The sequence below is a fragment of the Orycteropus afer genome, unplaced genomic scaffold (assembly GCF_000298275.1).
Source record: "Orycteropus afer afer isolate SDZICR_OR568_19922 unplaced genomic scaffold, OryAfe1.0 scaffold00042, whole genome shotgun sequence".
In the NCBI taxonomy this organism is placed as follows: domain Eukaryota; kingdom Metazoa; phylum Chordata; class Mammalia; order Tubulidentata; family Orycteropodidae; genus Orycteropus; species Orycteropus afer.
The window spans coordinates 15,633,612-15,658,740 of record NW_006921629.1 but is presented as its reverse complement, the minus strand read 5'-3'; the positions used below and the strand labels follow the sequence as shown (position 1 = coordinate 15,658,740).

Sequence of the window (25,129 nt, the reverse complement as noted above, 5' to 3'; positions counted from 1 at the left end):
ATATGTCTCAGTTTTTTCTTTTGGGGTCTATCCTGTTTGGGGTTTGTTGGACTTCCTGAATGGATATATTCTCATCTTTCATCATATCAGGGAAGTTCTCTTCCAACAAATCTTGGACAGTTTTCTCGGTGGTTTTATTCTCTTCCTGTTCTGCAATTGCAGTGACACGTAGGTTATTCCTTTTGATTGTATCCCACATGAACCTTAGGCTTTCTTCATTTTGTTTTGATCCTTTTTCTGATTGATCCCTTTCCAAAGAAGTATTCAGGTATTTTTCTTCAGTCATTAATTCTGTCTTCCATTGCATCAATTCTACTCCTTTGCCCATTCAATGTATTATCTGTTTCTGACAATTTAGTATTAGTCTTTTGAATATCTATCTGTAGATTTGGAGTCATTTCTAAGTTTTCATTTATTTTATCATTTTATTCTTGTATTTTCTTCCAAAATTATTCTAGGGATTTGTCTGTGTTTTCCTTGATCTGTCTCTCAGTCCCTTGAAGATACCTAAATATATATTCTTTTGCATTCCTTATCAGGGAGTTCCAATGCTGCTTTTTTCTCAGGGATGTGTTCTGGGTCTGTGTTCTGCTCCCTTGTTTCTACCACTTTACTTTATCTTGCTTCTTTGTGTGGACTGTGGTGGTCTCTTATCGCCAATATATTGTGATGTTGTTGTATTTAGATCTCTGTTAACTGTTTGTGAAGAGCAGCTAAGGGTAAGTCAGGCTCTTCTTGGTGGTTATTTTTATTGTTGGCCCATTGGTGGAGAAGGAGGTGGTGACTCTCACTCCGTAAGTGAAGCTGCAGTAAGTGAAGCTGCAGGAGGTATATGTGTAGTTGTGTCGTATGGGGACTGTTGCTGTTTCCCACTTAGTTAGACAAAAATAACAATTGAATAACAATCAAAAAAGTAAAAGCAAATGGAGAAAAAAGCACACCGTGTAACCACACAGGAACAGTAACCAAAAAAAGAGAAAAGGAAAAGAAACAAAAACAAAACACCGCAATATCTGGGGAGAGGGCAATAAGAGCAAACAGGTGGAGAAGGAAAATAATGAAGAATAAAATGGGAAAAATGCAAAAAGGAAAACAAGGAATGGGGTTAACCATGAAAAAAAAACAAAAAAAAACTGGAACCAAGAACAGGGCAAAGAAAAAAGCTGAAAGCTAGAACCTGGGAAGGGAAGAATAAAGAATAGTAATAAAAGGGACAAAAGTAATAATAATAGTAGTAGTTTCAAAACAGACAAAAACAATCAAACTGAAAAAAAAGAAGGAAAAAAAAAATCTAGACAGGGCATCCAGCCTCTGTCCAAGCAGACAGACTGGGATGGAATTCCTGCCGTCCTAGAAGGTTAGTTAGAGTGATGGATGGCTGCACCTCCATTCACCAAGAGGGTGTGTGATATAAGAGTAACAAGGGGAATGTTACACCTTTCCAGTTGTCCGGGTCTGGGATGTCCTTGTGGTTCCCAGCAAGTGGAGCCTGTTCTTAAGTCCCTGGAATCTGGGAGAATGCTGTCACTTTAAAAATCCAAAATGGTCAAACCGCTGGTAAACATTCAAAATGACTGTGCCCTCTGGACAGGTAAAAGTCTACAGTTCAGCCCGCCTTCCTCTTCACTGCTTCTCTTTTTATTCCCCAGCTACCAGAGCAGTCCTCTGTGCAGTCCCTGGCTAGCAGGGCTGATTTTTAGGTTAATTCTTAGGTCCTACCATCACTCGGCAATATCCAAGCTGTCTGTGCCATCAGGATTGCTGCCAGACTGCAGCTCCGTATGTCTCTTTTTTTGGTGTTTTTATGCAAATTCTTCTGCTAGTTGGAGTTTAGTCCACTTCTATATCCTACAAAGCTCAGGGGTCCAGGATTATCTTCTGCATCTGTGTGTTAATTGGTTCCCCTTTTCCTTGTTGAAGAGGGTCTGTGCAGTCTTTCTGCCTATTCTGCCATCTTACCAGAACTCCTATTTTGATTAACTTTTTTTATAATTCTTATTTTAGACTCATTAACTTTCAAATACCCATTCCTCAGAAACATTGAAACTAATTCAAGGGCATATTTAGAATTAAAAAAATGTTAATTATGTGTTTGTTGCCCATAAGTAAACTATTTTAGAAGATTGCATCTAGATTAGAAAAGATTTAATAACCCTTTAAACCACATTTTCTGTTTGTGTTTTGGGGATTTTTCTGTACAGGGTTTCACATTTTTATATATTTTAGAAGTAATATAAGTATGTCACATGGTTTAATATCTATGTCTGGAGACCCATATATGGAGCCCTGGTGGTGCAGTGGTTAGCACATGGCTACTAACTGAAAGCTTGGTGATTTGTATCCACCAGCCATTCTGTGAGAGAAAAATGTAACAATCTGTGTCTGTAAAGCTTTGGCAACCCTATGGGCAGTTCTACTCTGTCCTTTTAAAGTCACAATGAGTTAAGATTGACTTGATGGCAGCAGGTTGGTTGGTTTAGAGACCCATATAATGCCCATTAGGCAGCTAGTAACTCTGGGGGCTTTGGGGTACTGCCTTATGTAATCAAATATAATGAGGCCTATACATAGCAGATGTGCATGTGTCTGTTAAATGCATATGAGGGAGTAAAGGATGACCTAAAAAAAATCAATTCTGCACACTACGTATGTGGGAGAAAGAATGGTTTGTTTCAGAATATCCTGTTTCCTAACTTGTATTTTCTGTGTCCTCATTTTTTTTCTTTTTTAAGATCTCTGCGCTTGTCCTAAGAGCCCAAGCATCTGAGGTCTTACTTGAAGAATTACAGCAGGGGTTTTCCCAGGCAAAGAGGGATGTTCAGGAACAGATGGTAAGTTAAAATTGTGAATAAATATTATTGATGCTTTTTTTTTTGTCTCTTGAATTCACTTTGATATGACTTTATCTCCTGGCCAAACTGGATACTATTATACTCTCCAGTGTCTATGAAACATTAGGTAATGGATAAAATATTGTGAAGACATTATTCCTTTTTAAAACCTACCATCTGACAAAAGAAAATCTAACCATTAGCTTTAGTAAATTTTTTTTTTTTTTTAGGAAACCCTAAACAGTAACAAGGACCTCTGGTAGCACGGTGCCTAAGGTACTTAACTGCTAACCAGAAGGCTGGTGGTTCAAACCCACCAAGCCACTCCTCGGAAGGAAGGTTGGGCAATCTACTTCTGTAGTGATACTGCCTCGGAAACCCAAGGAGGGGTCGCTATGAGTCAGGGCTGACTCGATGGCAAACAATAACAACAAAACAGTAACAAACTAAAAATTGAAATCTGTCATAGATTAGTTGGTACAGCTTTTGAACAGGCACTGAGCTTTTCCTTGGCAGCTGATTTACTTTCAAATAACCTCATTTTCTTAGAGGTTATGAAAGATCATGCACCATAGTTGCTGTGGTGTTGGGGAACTTCCAGAAGGCCGTCACTTTTGAGAAGATTGGGGGAAGAGATCTCCACAAGGCATGACTGGCTGGAACCTCTGTAGACAAGCTCCCCAGATTTGGGCCTCCATCCTCCAGTCTGGCTTCATTTGCTCTGTTCTTCCTTTCTCTCAAATTTGGAGCCCTGCATTTGATGTCTCTCTAAGTAATAGCAGAATTGATCCTGCTGGGATGACCCTACAAAGCTGCCTCTTGTCCAGTTCTTTCGGTATGACTGTTAAAAGCTTTAGGTATTATGGTGATGGGTCTTTTGATTGTCATTGGGTCAATATCTGAATGGCTTTGAGGTGATTCCTAAATACTAGCTAGTCCTGATCTGTTAGGAAGCCTCTCATCCTTATTATTGACCAGAGAGAGTTTCATACCTTTTCTCTAATTAGAGAATTTTATGAACATGCTTAACAATAATCATTAGCCTAAAAATTACTGTTAAATGATGAAACTTCCATAGTGTTCAGTTTCCTTATACTTCTGTAAAAATGGCATGGGGGAAGCATGTGACCCCCTCTAACTTCACAAGGGAGGGGAAAGATCAAGATCAACAGCCCAAGACTGATTCCTATAAAGTGGGTATCAGCCATGCCTCCACCCTCCAATCTTTTTACCAATCTGACACCAACCATCCCTCCTGTGGTACTCTCTACTACTATGCTATTGTTGTTTAGGTGCCCTTGAGTCATCTCTGTCTCATAGCAACTCTATGCACAGCAGAACAAAAACAATGCCCAGGCTTGTGCCAGCTTCACAATCCTTGTTATACCTACTATGCTGGATTTGATAATTTGTTGAAGTGGAAACACAAAACTCATAGACAGTACTCATGATTATGGGGTTTATTAGCAACATAACAGGTTATAACTCAGGATTTGGAAAACTCAGTGTGTTAGACTGGGTTCTCTAGAGAAACAAAACCAGTAAAACTTACATATATATGTATATATAGAGAAATTTATCTTAGGAAAATGGCTCACACACTTATAGAAGCTGGCAAGTCCAAAGTTCCTGGATCAAATGTCAAGCTGGAGGCTTTTCCACGTCAAGCTGGAGGCTTTTCCCAACTCTTGCAGCCACAGGGGCTGAGGAGCTCAAGGCTGGCAGGCAGTACACTGGCTGTTGACTCCAATGAATGATGAATCCAAGATCTCCAGGCCGAATGGTGGATTGTTCACTCATGCACAGTTGTAGGCAGCACAACAGAATCCCGATCCACAGAAGAATGTCTCTTTTCCTGGAATGTCCATAGATACACTGGAAGCAGGCCACACCCCTAGGGAAACTCCCTTTCAACAGATTGCCTGCTCAAAGCATAGTCACCTGATCCCATCATGGGAATAACCACATCATAACAGCTTAAATCACACAGAATTACGGTCCAGCCAAGTTGACACACAGCTCCAGTTATCACACTCAGGATACAGTTCTTTGATCAGGACAGCTTCTGCCAAGCCATGCCTGAAGGCAGATTTCTCTTTGGCCCTTGGCCTCCATGTCTGGCCTCTGCCCTACTTGTGCAAGTGTTACAAAGGTCTTTTAGCTCTGCCAGTAAATGCTTAGAGGTACCCTACTCTACCAGTAAGCCTGCTTTGTGGGTCAGTTAGCCTAGCTCCATGGATAAATGCCCCAAAACACCCTACTCTACAAGCAAGCCTCCTGCCTGAAAGCACTCAGCTGTATTGCTCTGTGGACCACATCATGCCCCATAACTGCTGTGGTGTTGGGCACCTTCTGTCTCATGGCAGTATATTAGTTCTGCTACCTCTGCTGTCAGTGTTTCTCTGCCACTGCTTCTCACCATCTCTCGTATCACAGCTGTTTCCTGGATGGAGGAGGTTCAGCTTAGGGATCTTGGGTCCAAAGGACGTGCTCCACTACCGGCTCTTCTTTCTTAATAGTTGTGAGATCCCCCTTTTATACTTTGGGGATGGCTGATTTAAGCCTACTGAGATGGCAAAACTAACCAACCCCCACGTTAGAGTACCATATACTTTATTTGCCTGGTCCCTCTGGTAGCGTAGTGCCTAAGGCATTTGACTACTAAGCTGGAGGCTGATGGTTCAAAACCACCAACCACTCCTTGGAAGGAAGATTAGGCAATCTGCTTCCATAGAGATACTGCCTTGGAAACCCAAGCAGGGGGTCACTGTTAGTCAAATCAACTTGATGGCAGTAAGTTTAGAATACCCCCATATGGGCTTATGATGAACCAGTACATAGATCAGGAGGCTGTTGTTTGAAAAGAACAAGGAACTACTGCATGGTTTAAAATTAGGAAGGTTGTATATCAAGGTAGTATCCTTTCACAGTACTTACTCAGTCTGTATACTGAGCAAATGATCCAAGAAGCTGGATTATATAAAGAAGAATGAGGTGTTAGGATTAGAGGAAGAATCATTAACAACTTGAGATAAGCAGATGACACAACACTCCTTGCTGAAAGTGAAGATGACTTTGAAGCATTTACTGATGAAGATTAAAGACTATAGTCTACAGTGTGGATTATACCTTGATATAAAGAAGACAAAAATCCTCACAACTGGACCGATACACAACATCACAATAAAGGGAGAGATTGAAGTCAAGGATTTTATTTTACTTGGATCCACTGTCAGCACCCATGGAGAAGCAGTTAAGAAATCAGATGTCGTACTACAGTGGGCAAATCTGCTGCCAAAGACCTCTTTTAAAATGTTTAAGAGCAAAGATGTCACTTTGAAGACTAAGGTGAGCCTAACCCAAGCCATGGTAGTTTTAGTCGCCACATATGCATGTGAAAGCTGGACAACAAATAAGGAGGACTGAAGAAGAGTTGATGCCTTTGAATTGTGGTGTTGGCGATGAATACTGAAAATACCATGGTCTGCCAATAGAACGAACAAATTTGGCTTGGAAGGAGGAAAACCGGAATGCTCCTTGGAAGCGAGAATGGCCAGACTTCATCTCCTCTACTTTGGTCATGTTGCCAGAAGGGACCATTCCCTGGAGAAGGATATCATGCTTGGTAAAGTAGAGGGTCAGCAAAAAAGGGCAAGACCCTCAATGAGATGGACTGACACAGTGACTGCAACAATGGGCTCAAGCATAGCAAGGATTTTGAGGATGGCACACGATTAGGCAGTTTTTTGTTTTGTTGTACACAAGGTCTATGACATCTAACACCACCACCACCATCACAAGGGTGTCATACATTTTATTTACATTGTTAACAAGCTGTCAATTCCTTTGGTGGGCCACAGCACTTCACATTTGCATAGTCCCACGTAGTCATCTGGTGGGAGTCACAAAGACTAGAAGGGCAATACCAAGCAATTCACTGTACCACACTTCTGTCTATTCTCTTCTCCTTTCTCATGTTTCAAAACCCAAAGGCAAACATTTTTTAAATTGATCCCACTTAAAAGGAATGTGTTGCAGGGGACATTGAATACTTACTGAAATTAAGAGTGAGGTCTGTGAACTCTAGTACTTGACCATTTTCATGAAATTACCACAGTAAGCCAGCCTGGGACCAGAGAAAGATGGGTGTCTGTGTGTGTGGAGTGAGTGCCCCGGGGGCAGGCCGCAGTAAGCCAGTTCGGGACCAGCAGAAGATGGGTGTCTGTGTGTGTGTGGAGTGCCCTAGGGTGTGAGGCAGGCTGGGTAAGCGAGCAGGATGGGGGAGATCATGAAATGAGCTGAGTAGTTTGGAACAGCTAAGGGAGACAAACTTGTCTCTCAGTTTGCTGTACTGTGGTGACTTGAGTGTTGCTGTGAGGCTGGAGGCTATGCCACCAATGTTTCAAATGCCAGCAGGGTTACCCATAGTGGACAGGTTTCAGTGGAGCTTCCAGACTAAGGCAGACTTGGAAGAAAGAAGAGGCCATCCACTTCTCAAAGAAGTGAAATGTCAGTGAAAACCTTATGAACAGCACTGAAACACTGTGTGATACAGAGCTGGAAGATGAGCCCCTCAGGTCAGAAGACACTCCACGACTGGAGAAGAGCTGCCTCATTAGAGTAGAGCTGACCTTAATGATGTGGATAGAGTAAAGCTTTTGGGACCTCCATTTGCTGATGTGGCACATCTCAAGATAAGAAGAAACAGTTGCAAACATCCATTAATAATCGGAACACAGAATGTACAAAGTATGAATCTAGGAAAATTGGAAGTTAACAGAAATGAAATGGAACACACAAAGATTGATATCTTAGGCAATTAGTGAGCTGAAATGGACTGGCTTTAGCTATTTTGAATCATGATCATATGATCTATGTCGGAAATGACAAATTGAAGAAGAATGGCATGCCATTCATCATCGCAAAGAATGTTTCAAGATCTATCCTGAAGTACAGTGCTGTCAGTGAAAGGATAATATCCATATGCCTATGAGGAAGACCAGTTTATACTACTACTATTCAAATTTATGCACCAACCACTGAAGCTAAAGGTGAGGAAATTGAAGATTTTTACCAACTTCTGCAGTCTGAAATTGACAGAACATGGCGATCAAGATGTGTTAATTATCACTGATGACTGGAATGCAAAAGTTGGGAACACAGAAAAATCACCAGTGGTTGGAAAATATGGCCTTGGTGATAGAAATAACACTGGAGATCGTGTAATAGAATTTTGCAAAGCCAGTGAATTATTCATTGTGAATACCTTTTCAACAACACAAATAGTGACTATACATGTGGACTTCACCGGACGGAGTATGCAGGAATCAGATAGATAACATCTGTGGCAAGAGGTGATGGAGAAGTTCAATATCTTCAGTGAAAACTAGGTCAGGAACTGACTGCAAAACAGACCATCAGCTGCTCATATGCAAGTTCAAGTTGAAGCTGAAGACAATTAAAAGAAGCCCAGAAGAGCCAAAATATGACCTTGATTACATTCCTCCTGAATTTAGAGATCATCTAAAGAATAGATTTGATGCATAGAACACTAGTGACCGAAAACCAGAGGAATTGTGGGATGACATCAAGAACATCATCCATGAAGAAAGCAAAAGGTCATTAAAAAGACAGGAAAGGAAGAAAAGACCAAAATGGATGCAGAAGAGATTCTGAAACTTGCCCTTGAATGGAGAGTAGCTAAAGCAAATGGAAGAAATTACGAGATAATAGAGCTGAACAGAAGATTTCAAAGTCAATTGTTACAATGAAACGTGCAAAGACCTGGAGTTAGAAAACCAAAAGGGAAGAAAATGCTTGGCATTTCTCAAGCTAGAACTTAGGAAAATATTTAAGCCTCAAATTGCAATATTGAAAGATTCTATGGGCAATATGTTGAATGATGCAGGAAACATCAAAAGAAGATGGATGGAATACACAGAGTCACTATACCAAAAAGAATTGGTAGATGATCATCCATTTCAGGAGGTGGCATATGATCGAGAACGAATGGTATTGAGGAAGAAGTCAAAGCTGCACTTGAAGGAACTGGTGAAAAACAAGGCACCTGGAATTGATGGAATACCCATTGAGATGTCTCAACAATTGGATGCCGTGCTGGAGGCACTCACTCGGTTATGCCAAGAGATTTGGAAGACAGCCAGGTACCTGGCCAACTGACTGGAAGATATCCATATTTGTACCCATTTCAAAGGTAATCCCACAGAATGTGGAAATTTTTGAACAATATCATTGATATCACATGCAAGTAAAATCTTACTGAAGATAATTCAAAAACAGTTGCAGCAATACATTGACAGAGAACTTCCAGAAATGCAAGCTGGATTCAGAAGGGGATGTAGAGCAAGGGATATCACAGCTGATGTCAGATGGATCTTGGCTCAAAGCAAAAAATACCAGAAAGATGTTTACTTGTGTTTTATTGACTATGCAAAGGCATTCAAAATGTTGGATCATAATAAATTGTGGATAACATTGAGAAGAATGGGAATTCCAGAACACTTAATTGTGCTCATGAGGAACCTGTACATAGATCAGGAAGCTGTCATTCAGACAGAACAAGGGGAAGATGCATGGTTTAAAATTGGGAAGGGAGTGAGTCAAGGTTTTATCCTTTCACCATACTTAGTCTGTATGTTGAACAAATAATCTGAGAAGCTGGACTGTATGAAGAAGAATGTGGCATCAGGATTGGAGGAAGGCTTATTAATAATCCGAGATAAGCAGATGACACAACTTCGCTTGCTGAAAGTGAGGATGACTTGGAGCACTTACTGTTGAAGATTAAAGACTACAGTCTGCAGTATGGATTATGCCTTAATATAAAGAAAACAAAAATTCTCACAACTGGACCAATAATCAGCATCACGATAAATGGAGAAAAGACTGAAGTTGTCAAAGACTTCATATTTCTTAGTTCTACAATCAACGCCAATGGAAGCAGCAGTCAAGACATCAAAAGACGTATTGCATTGGGCACATCTGTTGTAAAAGACCTCTTTGAAGTGCTGAAGAGCAAAGATATCTCCTTGAAGATTAAGATGTTCCTAACCCAAGCCATGGTATTTTCAGTTGCCTAATATACATGTGAGAGGTGGACAATAAATAAGGAAGACCAAATAAGAGTTGCTGCTTTTGAGTTGTGGTGTTGGTGAAGAATGCTGAAAGTACTGTGTGGACTACTAAAAGAACTAACAAATCTGTCCTGGAAGAAGTGCAGCTGGAATGCTCCTTCTAAGTGAGAATGGCCAGATTTTGTCTCAGCTACTTTGGTCATGTTGTCAGGAGAGACCATTCTCTGGAGAAGAATGTCATGCTTAGTCAAGTGGAGGGTCAACAAAAAAGGAGAAGGCCCTCAATGTGATGGGTTGACAACAGTGGGTGCAGTGATGGGCTCAGGTATAGTAGGGAACGTAAGGCTGGCACTGAACTCGGCAGTGTTTCGTTCTGTTTTACATAGGGTCGCTATGAGTCAGAGGTGACTTGGTGGCACATAACAACAACAGCAACAACCATTTAAAAGTTCTTAAGCTGAGAAGAAAGAGAAACTCAGTTTCTTACGACCTTTCAGAGGAGAGTGACTATGATAGTGGTTGGTATGTTAATGCCAGTAAAAGCTGTCAACAAGTCAAGTTGAATTAATGATACCACCATGTGTGTTCTAACTGTGCTCCCTAGGGCTTTCAGTGGCTGATTTTTTTTTTTTTTTAAATGGAGATCACCAGGCCTTTTTTCCAAAGTCCTTCTGGATGGACTTGAAACTCTGATTTTTGGTTAGCAGCTGAGCATGTTAGCTGTCTGTACCACCCAAGGACTTCATCTTTCTCTCAAACTTTTTGCTTGAAAAATTTCAAACTTATAGAAAGGTTTAAAATATGATAGAATGAGCACTCATAAAACTATCTCTTAGATTCACTGTTTATTAATATTTTGTCACTTGTGCACTTTATATCTCAGTTTTTTCTCTTCTATATGTGTGTGCATTTTTGAGAACCATTTGGAATTAAGTTGTACACATCATGAGACATCTGACAACTTCAATATTACCTTCTAAGAAAAAAAGATGTTCTCTACATAATCACAATATTTTGTGATTCCTTAAAATTTTACCCATTGTCACAAAAAGTCTTTGATAGTTTTCTGCTTGTTTCTTTATATATATATATATATATATATATATATACACACACACACACACACATACACATATATATATATATATACAGGAACCAATAAAGAATCACACATAGAATTTTGTTGTTATGCCTCTTTCATCTCCTTTAATCTAAAATAATCTTTCTTTCTTTAATTTAGTTTTATGATATTAACATTTCTGAAAAGTCCAGTTCAGTCTTCCATGTAGAATGTTTTAGGGTGATTGTCTTGTAGAATGCATTTGTCTAATTTCCTCATAATTAGATGCAGGTTAAACATTTTGGCAAGAATATTACATAGATAATATAATTCAGTGGGATGTTCATAACATCAAGAGGGATGTAAGGATTGATTATTCCATTATTGGTAATGTTAAGTTTGATCACTTGGGTAAGATGGAGACAAAATAGTTGCAGAATGACTACATCAGTATTGCTACCAACAAACCTACTGGACTTCCACTAAGATGGTGGAGTAGGCAGGCAAGCTACACATATCCTCTTCAAAGAAAAGAAAAAGCAATTGATAGAGATACAGAAGATAATCCTGGAGCTCTGAGCTTTGAATGGAAGTATACAGAAGTGGATTAGGCACCACCTAGTGGAAAAACCTGAATGAAAACAGGACCTAAGAATAGGCTCTGTTTTACCAAGGATGGCAGGGACATACGGAGGCTGACAATGGGAAAGGAGACAGGTGGTGAGTGTATAAGTGCTGCCAATTAGTGAATAGAAGAGCACAGTATCCTGCTTATGTAGATAACATACAAAGAAAATGAAAATTGTGGGCAGGTCACTCTGACATACAATCACCAATTAAATATAAACAAAAATGTCAGTGTGTCTCGGAGACAACAGAGCATCACAGTCCAGACAAAGAAGCAAGATAAAGCAGGAGAAACAAGGGACCAGGATACAGACCCAGAACACCTCCCAGAGGGAGAAGCAGCATTGGAACTCCCTAATAAGGAGCTCAAAAGAATTATATTTAGGTATCTTCAACAGATTGAGAGACAGATCAAGAATAACACTGACAAACTTGAGGAAAACAGAGAAACCCCTAGAACAATTGTGAAAGACAATACAAGAACAAAATGACAAAATAAATGAAAAATTAGAAATGATACAAAATCTACAGATAGAAATCCTGAAGATTGATACTAAATTTTCAGAAATAGATAACACATTGGGCAAAGGAGTAGAATTCAATCAATGGAAGACAGAATTAGTGAGATTAAAGACAAATACCTAAATACTTCTTTAGAAAGGGATCAGTCAGAAAAAAGATCAAAACAAAATAAAGAAAGCCTAAGGTTCATGTGGGATACCATCAAAAGGAATAACCTACATGTAATCAGAATTCCAAAACAGGAAGAGACTAAGAAAAACCATAGAGAAAATTGTCAAAGATTTGTTGGAAGAGAATTTCCTTGGTATGATGAAAGATGAGAATATATCCATTCAGGAAGTCCAATGAACCCCAAACAGGATAGACCCCAAAAGAAAATCACCAAGACATATTATCATCAAACTCACCAAAACCAAAGGCAAAGAAAGAATCCTGAAAGCATCATGGGAAAAATGAAAAGTTACCTACAAGGAGCAACCAATAAGACAAAACTCAGATATTTTGGCAGAAACCATGCAGATTTCTTTGTAGTTCTTTTTGTCCTTAGAATGTATCTCAGGTAGAAAGGTACATAGTATTAACTACTCCATTCAAAAATTACTTGATTTTTCCTTCTGTGGTTATGTTATCAATTTGATGTATAGTTAGTTCCATTTGTTTTATTTAAAAAAAAAAAAATTATGCAGCGTGGTTCGTAAATCAAAATTATCCACACCAAACCTCCTGCCATCAGGTTGATTCCAACTCATAGTGACTTATAGGACAGAGTAGAATTGCCCCATGTGGTTTCCAAGGCTATGAATCTTTATGGAAGCAGATTGCTTTATTTTTCTCCTGAAGAGCAGCTGGTGACTTCGAACCACTGACCTTTTGGTTAACAACCCAAGGCTTCAACCACAGCACCATCAGAGCTCCTTAAATCAAAACTGTTGTTAGGTGCTGTCGAGTTGGCTCTGACTCATAGTGACCCTGTGTACAACAAAAGCAAACACTGTTAATTATTCAAACACTGCCTGGTCGTGTACCATCCTCACAATCCTTGCTATGCCTGAGGCCATCATTGTGGTCACTGTGGCAATCCATCTTGTTGAGGGTCTTCCCTTTTTTCTCTGACCCTCCACTTTACCAAGCATATCTTCCAGGGAATGGTCCCTTGTGAGAACATGACCAAAGTAGTTGAGACAAGTCTGGCCATTCTGACTTCTAAGGAGCATTCTGGCCACCCTTCTTCCAGGACAGATCTGTTTGTTCTCCTGGCAGTCCATGGTACTTTGAGTATTCTTCACCAGCAGCACAACTCAAAAGCATCAACTCTTCTTCAGTCTTCCTTATTCATTTTCCAGCTTTCACATGCATATGAGGCAATTGAAAATACCAAAACTATAAAGATGTATAAATACTGAAGAGTCCTGGTTTCTTTTTTTTTAAATGCTATTCCCACACACCCCTACACATTTTGTTTTTGGTTTATTTTTCTGTTTTTCTCTTTATAAAAATAAGGAAATACATACATGCATACATTTTCTTCTCTTTTTTTCCATATCAAAAAGTTAGTAGATTCCTAATATTATATAGTAAATAGGCTAAAAGCAATATAAACCAGTGATGATTCTAGTATAAAAGTAAGCAAGTACCAGTAGAATTTAAACCAAAGTTTGTGCATGCTCCTGCCTGCAGCCTATTTGTCCTTCAGGATGTAGCTGTAGCTCAGCAGTCAGTTCCTGTGGGAAATTTCTTTGACCTTCTCCCCTAATCCCTGCCCCTCAAATTAGATGCCCTCTGTCCTTTTATCACTGCTGTACTTAATCTTTGTCACAGCACTTGTAGTCCTGTAGGATAATTTTTGGCTTGTGTTTCTCCTCATAGGCCCATTGGCCTTCTCCCAGGGCAGGATTTCTCTTTTTCCATCTATATATTCCCCAGGGACAGCTAAACCCCTGGTGTAGAGTGGGAGCTGCTAAATAAATGTTGTAGGAATTTATCTATACGAAATTACTTGGTATTAAAAATTAAGCAAAATTAAATACTTTTGAGGATTTTATCTTATACTCAAATTAGCTGAAATAACTCTGATGTTGACACAAATAAATATGAAATAAATATCAGCAAGCAGAAGAAGTAGGGAGCATGTCCCATTGTATGAATGGACTTCCCAAGTATTGTGTCCTGCCCTATATTTCCTGATGATTTTCAACATTTAGGACCCTTGGACCATTCACAGTGATCCTAAGCTTCAACATACATATATGTAATAGAAGGTAAAGATACTGGTTTTTGTTTCTTCCTGGGTGCTAGTGCATGTGTACCGTAAGGACTTCTCTTGGGGTACATTCTCTACTGAATGTAAGTCTTGACCGTGTCAGCCACTTGACTGAGCTAGAGATTCTGGTCCTTCTGTAGTCTAGGGATATGGAGGGAAGACTTTTAAGCTCTGGTAGAAACAGTGGGAAATGAGGTGAGATACTTGGTTCATTGCTTGTCCCCTTGTTGAACATGTATACAGGCTGCAAATCAAAAAATTTCTGAACTGCTATTTATAGGTTTTGTAGCGCTTTAAAAGGTATGCCTCCATCCTTAGCCTCCTGTGTTGTGGCCTTGTTTTTTCTCTGGTGCACCTATCAGTAGACAGGATTGACCTTTCTGCCTGTGATTTGCTATCTTTGCTTATTTTAGGCAGTGCTGATGCAATCACGGGAACAGGTTTCAGAAGAGCTGGTGCGGTTACAGAAAGATAACGACAGTCTCCAGGGAAAGCATAGCTTGCATGTGTCATTACAGCAAGCAGAAGACTTCATCCTTCCAGATACTATAGAGGTAACTCATTTCTCACATGATCAGAATGTAAGCAAGCACATTTTTGAAATGGCTGTTACTCTTGTGGGACCACATTGAGTATATAGCAGAAATTGAAGGTTTGAAGTAGTTACTGAGCTAGTTTCTTGGGATGTATGTTTTTGGAATCTGGGACTTAAAGGTTATACCCTACCCAGTCATCCAATAACTTGTATGATTCTTTTGGTCACTTCCATGTTTCTCTGGTTGGGTGAATCTGGGCTACAGAACTGGAAGTTTCCCTGAGACATTCCTAAGTGTCTCCTTAGGTTTGACCTTTATACCCATATATTCTTAACCTTTTCATCATATATATAAAAAAAGGTTAAACCCAAATAAACGTGATAACCAGTGTAAGCAAAGATGAGATTTCTTAGATCAGTTTTTAAAACAAAAACAGAAAAATGTTATTTGTAAGTTTCTTTTGTTCCCGTAAAAGAAATTATAATTGTTAAAAATTACAAAAAGATCAAACATTACAAAATTTATAATTTTATAAGTAAAAGTTTTCTCTTATCATACTCTGCAGAGTCAGCCTCTACAATTGGAACCTTGATTTTTTTCCCATATACATACTAATACTATTATTACTTTTATTCATTTACAAAAGCTTGGTAGCTTACCATTAGCTCCTTTCTCTCCCTTTCACTCCCCTAACTCGTGGCCTCATTTTGGTTACTGGCAGTCTAGTGGGAGAGCCCTTTACTCTTCTGAACTGTTGACTTATCAAAGAGAAAGTATGAGGGAGCTGTAGACTTTTGCTATTAGCTTAAAATCACTGGAGCCACCTCTGTTAATCTGTTCTCTTTTGTTTGGGATGATTCTTCTTTTCCATGTTTTCTGGAGACATTTTGTTCCTAGATTTATAAAACATACTCTTAAGAATCTTTGAAGGCTGTAACAGTCTGGCCTGTAAGCCTTGATTGGTAACAAATCTTATGTTTATTCTATTTTCTTTTTTTTTTTTTTTTTTGCTATTCTTTAATTTATATACATCCTCAGTAGTTATTTAAGTTTTTACTTTAGATTATAATTGGAAGAATTTTTGAAAAATAGATACAGCTAAAATTTAGGGAAAAATAAGATTCAAATTGAGTTTATTTTGGGAAAAATGGCTGCTCACCTATAAAGCCAAACTTTGCTGTAATTTACTCTTAGCATTTTGCTAGTGGTAGATATTTAGCAGGTGTTTGAATGAATGATGAATAAGCATGCACATTTTATCCTCTTACTTTCCTCTGTTCCTCACTCCTTAAAAACCCATTAAACCATTGTGGATGAGTCAATTGTGACTCATGGTGACCCTATAGGACAGAGTAGAACTGCCTTATACAGTTTCCAAAGCTGTAATCTTTACAGAAGCTGACTGCTGTATCTTTCTTCCAGAGTGATTGGTGGGTTCAAATTGCCAACCTTTTGGGTTACAGCTGAGCGCTTTCACCACTGTCCCACCAGGGCTCTTTCTCTCCCCCAAATTTAGCCAGATAATACTGGAAGCTCCTAAGCTATTCATAGTGAATCTCCAATTATAAGACATTAAACATTTTCATTTTTCTGCTTTGAATATGTGTCTTACACATACTTGCCTTGAAATGTTGTCTTATTTCTATAGCATACTGAATGACATACAGCACCTGCCACTTGAAACCCAAATGGGTTAGAGTTCAAAGTCTTAATTTTTTAACCATTTAAAACAACATCTGAAAGTCTCATTTTAAAAAATCTTTAGGTTTTTTTTTTTTTTTAACCTTCAAAAACCCAGTAACCATTTGTTTCTTGAATCTAGGAACTCCGGGAATTGTTGTTGAAATACCGGGAGAACATCATTAATGTGAGGACAGCAGCAGACCACATGGAAGAAAAGCTGAAGGCTGAAATACTCTTCCTAAAAGAGCAGATTCAAGCAGAACAGTGTTTAAAAGAAAACCTTGAAGAAACTCTGCAGTTAGAAATAGAAAATTGCAAGGAGGAAATAGGTGAAGATAAAAGTGTTGTAGTTGTCGATTGGGGACACTTTTTCCATTACAGAAAGTAATCCATGGTTATGGCGTATGGAAAACAGAAAACTATAGAAGAGAATTAAGTAAGGATTCAGTCCATTTTTCTAGATACTCTGATAGATCAGTGAGTGAGATTTTAAAAAGTAACCCCCCAAAAACAGTACATCTGACTGCTAGTTGCTGATGGGAAGCTCCATACTTGAACCCAGATCAGTGGGGAACACGCTTAGATGGGTGGCAATCCTTGCAAACTTTGATGTGTTAACAGACTTCTGCTGAGAGTATCTTTTCCCCCAAGTGCATACCCGACTTGGTTTATCAGAGTTTTCCTGGACTCTGCCTTTAACTTGAGTTTGAATATGATGTTGATGGATCAGAGCTGATTTTAAGGAAGGGATGTTTCAAAAAAGAAAATTAATCTAAAATATAAATGAATGCTCATACAACTTTTTTTTTTCCTTCCCACATCTAGCTTCCATTTCTAGCCTAAAAGCTGAATTAGAAAGAATAAAAGTAGAAAAAGGACAGGTGAGTTTTGTATCAATTCTATGAGCAACCAGTAATTATTTATTGAATCCTACTGTGCTAGACCCAAGGAATAAAAGTTAGAAGGTGGTCCTTGCCTTCAAGGAACTTATGTCTAGCATATGTCACAATTAAACAGTTAAAGTGAGATAACGATGTAGTCATGATAGAGACCATTGCATGTACTGACAGTCTGCTCTGTGTCAGCCATTTGTTAACCGGAGGAGGAATGGGGAAGGTGAGGATATGGCTGCAGCCTTGAGTTTTCAGTGTGGAGGGAAGATAGGTGAGGCATGGTCATGACAAGATATGCTCAAAGCTCCAGTGGAAATAGGTACAAAGCCTTTACAAGTACCAGATGATACTTCTGAGGTGGCCATGGTCCTCTTCTCTTAGACATCAGCACCTCAGGTAGCTGATCCCATCCAGCTGCCCGGCTTCACTGTCCTTGGCCCAGTGGCCTTCATCTCTGTTCTGCCCTTCCTTCCCACACTGTGCCAACCGGATCCCACCTCTGACATTTTATTCCAACTTCACATTCCCTGACCACAATTTTCCATCTGTTTAGTTCTTACTCCCACAGGCCCATTTGTCTGAGTGCCTTATTTAGACTTTTAATTCTCTGAACATTTCCTTTTTTCCTGGTTTTAGAACTTCTTCATGAAGTTTTTAAGGTGCATTTGTTTTTAAGGTGCATCTTACATGCCTTGCCTCCTCTACTGGTCTCCCAACACCTTGTCCTTCTGCTGCCTCACATGACTCCTGCTCAGCCCCGGATTATTAATCCTGTTGTCCACCTTCTCTGTCTCTGCCTCAAGCTACTGATGCTACCAGAATTGGTAGCACTGCATGCTCATGCTGTCAGCTGGGTCCCAAGTGCTCCTGAGGCAGCCTTTCATTTGTCCTTGGCTGGCTCTCTTCCGTTCTTTCCAGTGGCTGTTTCAGACAATAGCCACTCACCTCATGCCCTCATTCTCAGCAGCTGCTGACCTCACACCCTCAGGCAGAGGGAAACCGAGGCCATCAGGCAGGACCACCTTCAGCTTACTAGCTCAGTTACTTGTTCACCTACGTTTTATTCCTGGCCTTCTCTTATTTTTCAGAGAAAATGATGACCTGTTCTGACCAAGGTGTAACTCTACACAGATGCTTTCCCTGAATCCCTTCCCAGCTTTCCCAGGCATCCTCTCAGTCATCCATCCCCTCTCAGTCCAGAGTCTTAAACTCTGCCTCTTTATTGGTCTTTTCCAATAAGAAGAGGGAAAATGTTTCTCTTGAGACTGTACTCTCTCTCAAGCTACCAGTCTGTCTTCTTCCTTTCATAGCCAAGTTTCTTGAAAAAGTCATCTCCACTGCCTGGTTTCCTAGTCACTCCACACCTCATTGCAGTCCGGCCTCTGCCTCCACTATAGTATTGAGATGACAGTGGCAGAAGTTACCAATGTTCTAAATGTGCCCTGTCCTTTCCACTCCTGCTGCTTCTGTTTGGGGGCAGGCTTAAATTTACCTACTTCTGATTCATCTTCATATTGAAATCAAGATGGTCTTTAAGTATTGCAAGGGTGACTGTGGCTCAGTCTGATTGAGATCTCTTTAGTGGTTCCCTTCTATCCAAGGATGAAGGCCACATTTCTTGGCAAAGCAGCAGCTCTCCTGCCTCACCACTGCCTCTCCAGCCTCAACCCTCTGCACTCTGTGCTGTGGGCAAGCAGTACTCACTGCATTTCTTTCTTTTTTAAAAATTTTTATTGTGCTTTACAAAGCAAATTAGTTTTCATCTGATAGTTTACATAAAGTGTCCCATGATATTGGTGGCATTCCCCACAAAGTGTCAGCACTCTCCCCATTTCTGCCGTGGGTTCCCCATTTCCATTTCATTTGGAATTTGTTCCCCTTATCTTTGCTTTTGGGCAAATATAATCCTTTTGATTTCAAGTAACTGTTCTAAGGAACACATTCCTCCAGGTATTAGTTTATTTTATGGGTCTGTCTGTTGTTAGGCTGTAATCTTGGCAGTTCCTCCAATCTCTGTCAGACCAGTAAACTGGTCTTTTTCTGAATTTGATTTTTCACTCTACATTTTTCTCCCACTTGGTCCTGGACCCTCTGTTGTGATCCCAGTCAGAAAGGTCATAGTGGTGGCCAGGCGCCTAATTCTGGGCTTGGAGTCATGTAGGCTGTGGTTCATGTGGTCTGTTCATCCTGTGGGCCAACTGCTCCCTTGAATCTTTGGTTTTCTCTACTCTTCTTTGCTCCAGATGGGAAGAGACCAGTAGTTGTATCATAGATGGCCAGTAGCAAGCTTTTAAGACCCCACACACTACTCACCAAAGTACAGGATGCAGAACCTTGTCTTTATGAACTGTGTCGTGCCAGATGACATAGACTGGTTCCTTGAGTCTAATCACCACATTTTGTCACTGCATTTCTATGCACATCATCCATTTCCCCTTTTTGGAGTATCCCCACCTGCCCCTTGCTGCCTACTTTTTTCCCCTGTAAAACTTCTCATCTTTTAAGAAACAAATGTCATCTTCTCTAGGAAGCCCTTCTTAACTTTTCAGGCAGCATTAAATGCTTCTTCCTCCATGCTAATATGTCATTATTTGTATGTATCCTGATTTCTTCATCCCCAGGCCTAGGGACGGAGCAGATGTTTAAAAAATGCCTATTGAAAGGTGTTTAATGGATGTTTTGTAGAATGAATAGGGCTCCAGAGATTAAACACTTTCCAAGCATAACAAAGGTCAAGAAGGAGTTGAAGAACTGGGTGTATTTCTGTAGGCAGTGTGCTAGGGCCTTGGGGGGTTTCTCTGAGTTTCAGCTTTTTCCTTCTTAATTTCACAGTTGGAGTCCACCTTAAGAGAGAAGTCCGAACAGCTTGAGAGCCTTCAGGAAATGAAAATCACTTTGGAAGAACAGTTAAAAAAAGAGACTGCTGCTAAGGTGATACTTTTGTTGGTCATTTAATTAAAAAGCAGTGCTCAGAATGCAGGATCAGCACCTACCTTACCAGAATCAGCAAAAGATGGAATCACTATTCTAGCTGTTGGGAAATTTAGGTGGTGTTTTTTTTTTTTTTTTTTTTAAAAAAAAACCACTATTCTTCTAACTAGCTGTGTGAATGTGGGCAAACCTTTTAGCATTACCTAGATCTTAGTTTTCTTCTCTATAAGATAGATCTTGGTTTCTTGCCTATTTAGTGCCACTTTCTGAAAGGTTGCAGGAAGAAAATGAACTGAATTTATCTTGTTAGAGTTGGGTCAAGTCTGCAGGACTGGTGGACTGTCATAGGCCTTACTGGCTTTAGATAGTATCTTAAAGGGTCACTGAGCCCAGCTTGAGCTCTTCCCCAAATTAGAAAAGATTCTTGGAGAACGCCATTCCATTTAACTGTGTACCAAACCAAACTTGTTGCCTAAATTTTGATTAGTCCACTTAGGATAAAAAATGTGGGGTAGCTAATTGTGGGGGAAGTTTCCTGGAATCGCCTTAGTGAGCTATGTGGTCAGACCTTCCAGTGCAGGAAGACCGTTGGTGTAGTTCAACAACTGCTTGACTTTGCCCATGCCTGCTGAGGTAATCCTCTGAAGTGAAGGTTGGAGAAAGCTGCGTATTCATTGAAAATCTTCTTGGTCAATGTTTGACTACTGTGGTTGTCGTAGGAAATCCCTGTTTCCCAGCTGCTGTGACAGCCACTGATTTTAGCAGCGCATTTTGGTGATTCGTCAGTCACCAGGCTGCAGGGGCGGGCAGCATTGAACCCCCATGCTCTTCTGGCTTCCACACCGACTCATTTAGGACTTAGAGCAAGTAGCAGACAGAGCCAGCTTAACTCTTGTCCTTTTATAAAGGGAGCTCTGGTGGCATAGTGCCTAAGGCATTTGACTGCGAACCAGAAGGCTGATGGGTCAAATCCACCAGCCACTCCTTAGAAGGAAGACTAGGCAATCTACTTCCGTAGAGATACTACCTCAGGAACCCAAGGAGGGGTCACTATGAGTTGAATCAACTTGATGGCAGTGAGTTTGGTTTTGAGAAAAATATAGGAATATGGAGGATACCTACTTTGCTCCTTTCTAGTAGTAGGAAGCAACAAGTTCCTAGATTTCTTAAATTCTGATCTTTGGCTCTCTGGCATTAATCCTCGTTCAAAACTTATCTTTCAGGTTACCATTGAACAACTGATGTTTGAGGAGAGGAACAAAGCTCAGAGGTTGCAGACAGAATTAGACGTCAGTGAGCAAGTCCAGAGAGATTTTGTAAAGCTTTCCCAGACACTTCAGGTGAGGCACCTGAGACTATACAGGCACCAAGGCCCTGGGGGACTCTACTACCCAGCAGGACTTGCCAGACCCTGACTTGACCTTACAGTAGCTAAAGGTTTGGAGATTATAGCTGCCCCTGCCTCCACCCCAACTATCTGCCTAGTCAGTTAAGCCAGAAACTTGGTACATAGTTCAGACTCATGCTTCTTTTCTTTTCTCTCTGCCGCTTTAAGGATATAAACAAATGCCTTAGCACGGCATGTAATTTTCTTCCCAGTTAGGCCTGTTCCTACATTTTGTTCTCACAGACTTATTATTTGTATGTTTTTCCTTGCCCATAGCATGGTATTCCCTCTCATAAGCATCCCTGTATCTTCCCCTTCATACTCCAGTCTTTCAAGGCCCAGTGTGGGTTTGTTCTCACCATAGGTTCCTAAGTAGGGCTAGAGCGCCCTCCCTCCTGTTGCCATGCTTCCTTGGTACTCGGTGGAGGCCTAGACTGGCAGTTGGCATATTTTGCTAATACTCTCTGTAAGACTCTTCCTCCCTATTGAATGGTGGGCTCTCAACAGTCAGGGATCGTGTGTTACTCATTATAACCCCATTATACTATCCGGATGTGTTACGTAGCAGCACTCAAGAATTGGCTTTTGAATTGTTCTTGCTGCCTCCCTTCTTTGAAGTTCTCTGGTGAGTTATCTGCTCCATGTCAGCTAAACCAATCAAAGTAAAGTTCAGAAAATCTACGAAGGAGCCCTGCATTTATCTCACTATATTCTTTTCTCTCCAGGTACAGTTAGAGAGGATCCGGCAAGCAGACTCCCTGGAGAGAATCCGGGCAATTCTGAATGATACCAAACTGACAGACATTAACCAGCTCCCTGAGACATGACCCACAATGACAGGACTCTAGTCTGCACTTTGGGTTTTTAACTCATTTAGAGCAACATTAATTATTATTTAACTCTTAACTGAAGAAATGTCACAATAAAAGGAAAACTGAAGAAATCCTTATTTCTAGTGGGAAAAGACTGTGCGGCACAGGAACAGCAAATAGCCAGGGAGATCCGCAGTGGAGACCTTCCAAAGGGGAACACTAATGAGACTCTGGACTCGATCCCAGCGGGTGTACGATCATATGATGGTGATGGAAAAAGTGCTGCTTCCTTGCCTGCTTTACCCAGCACAGATTTCTGGAACATATTTCTCAATCCTAAAACAACATCTAAAAGAGTTTGGAATTTTCTATAGCTGTTGGAAGAGAAATTTTTTTCTGTTGTCTAGTGCTCATCAGTAACAGTATTCAGCTAGCAGACAGAGGTGTAGTGTGCTGTATGAGTATTTTATATTAAAATATGAAGTGTGAGAGCAGGCCATTGGCTAATGACTGTATTCACTAGCTCAGTGTTCACCCCCTCCCCCCAAAAAACCATTTTAATTTGCATTGGAGGACCTTAAACGCTACTGAAACTTGCTGGAGAACTAGTCCATGGCAAGCAGAACCAACTCAAGAACAGAAGGAATTATGAGAATTTGAAAACTTGACCCTTGCTGTATGTATTGAGTTGAGGTTAAAGGAAAAGCACAAGAGACTCTCTGGAAGCACTCTTTCTGTACACCTGGATGATCTTCACGGGCCCAGGCACCAGGGTCACACTGAACTGCACCATCTACTCCGTTTGAAAACTTTTCAGTTATTGGATCAGTGGAAAAAATTAATAATAAAACCACCTATGTCTGACAAGTATACATTTATAAATCTGCTTATTTTCAACTTGGATCAACAAGCTTGAGTACTATTTGTTTCAAAAGTGTCAAATAGAAAAATGGTGATAATTATGTTTAACAGATAACCTACTTTCTGTGTTTCTCTTACAATTTAGACCTGGGGTGTAAGTGATAAAGCTTTTGGTAAAGCTGGTTTTTAGAAAAGCCAGATTAGTATGCTCATCAGTTTAGGGATCTGCTTTGTCATTTTCTCAAGAGGTTAGATTCCTTTCCTATGTGCAGAAAGCCCCAATAGGACCGGCTGTCATTGCCGTACGTTTATGAAGTGTTGCAGAAGGTGCCGAGTGGATTTGTATGCACTGTTTACCTGCTGCAGTACTGTCCCCAGAATAGCTGGTGGAAGGCTACCCTGCTTATTACTCATCATACAGATGGCCCAAAAAGTAAAATTGTTTTCAAAGATTTTGTGGTGACTGGTCTCACCTAACAGCAGGGTATCTGAAGGAACCTTAATGGAATTAAGTGGATTAAGTGGATCATTTAGTTCATTTAAAGTCATCAACTTATAGTTTAAAGTGAATTTTCTTGGTTTTAATGAAGTTATCATGGACTTGCCCTGAAGTCTTTACTTCTGTCTTCCCTAAGAATAAGTGATAAGGCTACATACCTCACCCCCTGGGATACTGTTACAGTCTTACATTCACGATTATGAACTTAAAAGTAAATACTAATTATGAAAATAGTGCTATAAGCTTGCCATGCATGGAACATTATTTTAATTGGTTTAAAGTTCCTGTGTATAAAGTAATACTTGGTTTAGATAAAGAAAATATATAGTCTCATTGAATTCCAGGAGATTTTATTAATCCCCATATGCAATCCCTTGCATATGTTTAAGACTGGTCCCCTAGATAGGCCCCAGGCTATTTTTTCTCTAGTTAATAAAATTAGCACCATGAATCAGGACAGGTAGTCATCTTTCAGAATCAACTGACCTATAGTTCCCCATGACCTTGCTTGCGGGACCAGGCAACTTGCAGATATTTTTCTCCAGAAGATGATACCAGGGCAATCATCACTATGGGGGAAATGTTAGTGATCTCCACCCTGGAGATGCAAACTGTTAGAACTCACTTTGTTGAGAAAAACATCCTAGAAAAACCCAAACAGACTACGTTTTATTAAACAATTTGTTTCTGGTATGAAACAAACTATTGTGACACTATCTTGGTAGGAAACAATTTTTTAAACTGGGTGTTCTGCGATAAATAGGAAACTGACTTAGAAAATAGATTTGGTCCTTCTAGACAAAACATGAGATGGGTTTCCTGAGTGTTCCTGTGCCTGTATTCAGTCTGTACACATGTTCTCACGCATGTCTAACCTGATTTACCTCTTTCCTGTAACCTACCTTACCATGTGGCTTTAAATTGGCAGTCACTCAGCCATTTCTAGGCAGGTAACGTATTACCTTTCAGAATTCACATTGGCAGGTATGAGAAAAGATTACCCCAAGCTAGATGGAGATGAAGCACCTCCTGCACATCTATTTATGCTTCTTCCTTTGAGGCCCTAAATGTGCACCTCCTGCCCCCTCAGTAACGAATACTGGGACAGAAAGCACAGCCAAACTCTGCTCTGA

At 40.1% G+C, this 25,129-nt stretch overlaps 1 protein-coding gene across 1 annotated transcript in view; it reads left to right on the top strand.

Annotated features, from left to right (window-relative positions):
- The window catches only part of RABEP1 (rabaptin, RAB GTPase binding effector protein 1), a 138,397-nt gene extending 115,746 nt beyond the window's left edge, over window positions 1–22,651 (top strand). Inside the window, exons 12-18 of the mRNA XM_042780495.1 lie at window positions 2,733–2,831; window positions 14,808–14,948; window positions 16,753–16,942; window positions 17,439–17,494; window positions 20,339–20,437; window positions 21,661–21,777; window positions 22,550–22,651. Of these exons, the coding sequence (XP_042636429.1) occupies window positions 2,733–2,831; window positions 14,808–14,948; window positions 16,753–16,942; window positions 17,439–17,494; window positions 20,339–20,437; window positions 21,661–21,777; window positions 22,550–22,651 (804 nt within the window). The remainder of the gene's footprint in view (window positions 1–2,732; window positions 2,832–14,807; window positions 14,949–16,752; window positions 16,943–17,438; window positions 17,495–20,338; window positions 20,438–21,660; window positions 21,778–22,549) is intronic.
- The last annotated feature ends 2,478 nt before the right edge of the window (window positions 22,652–25,129 follow it).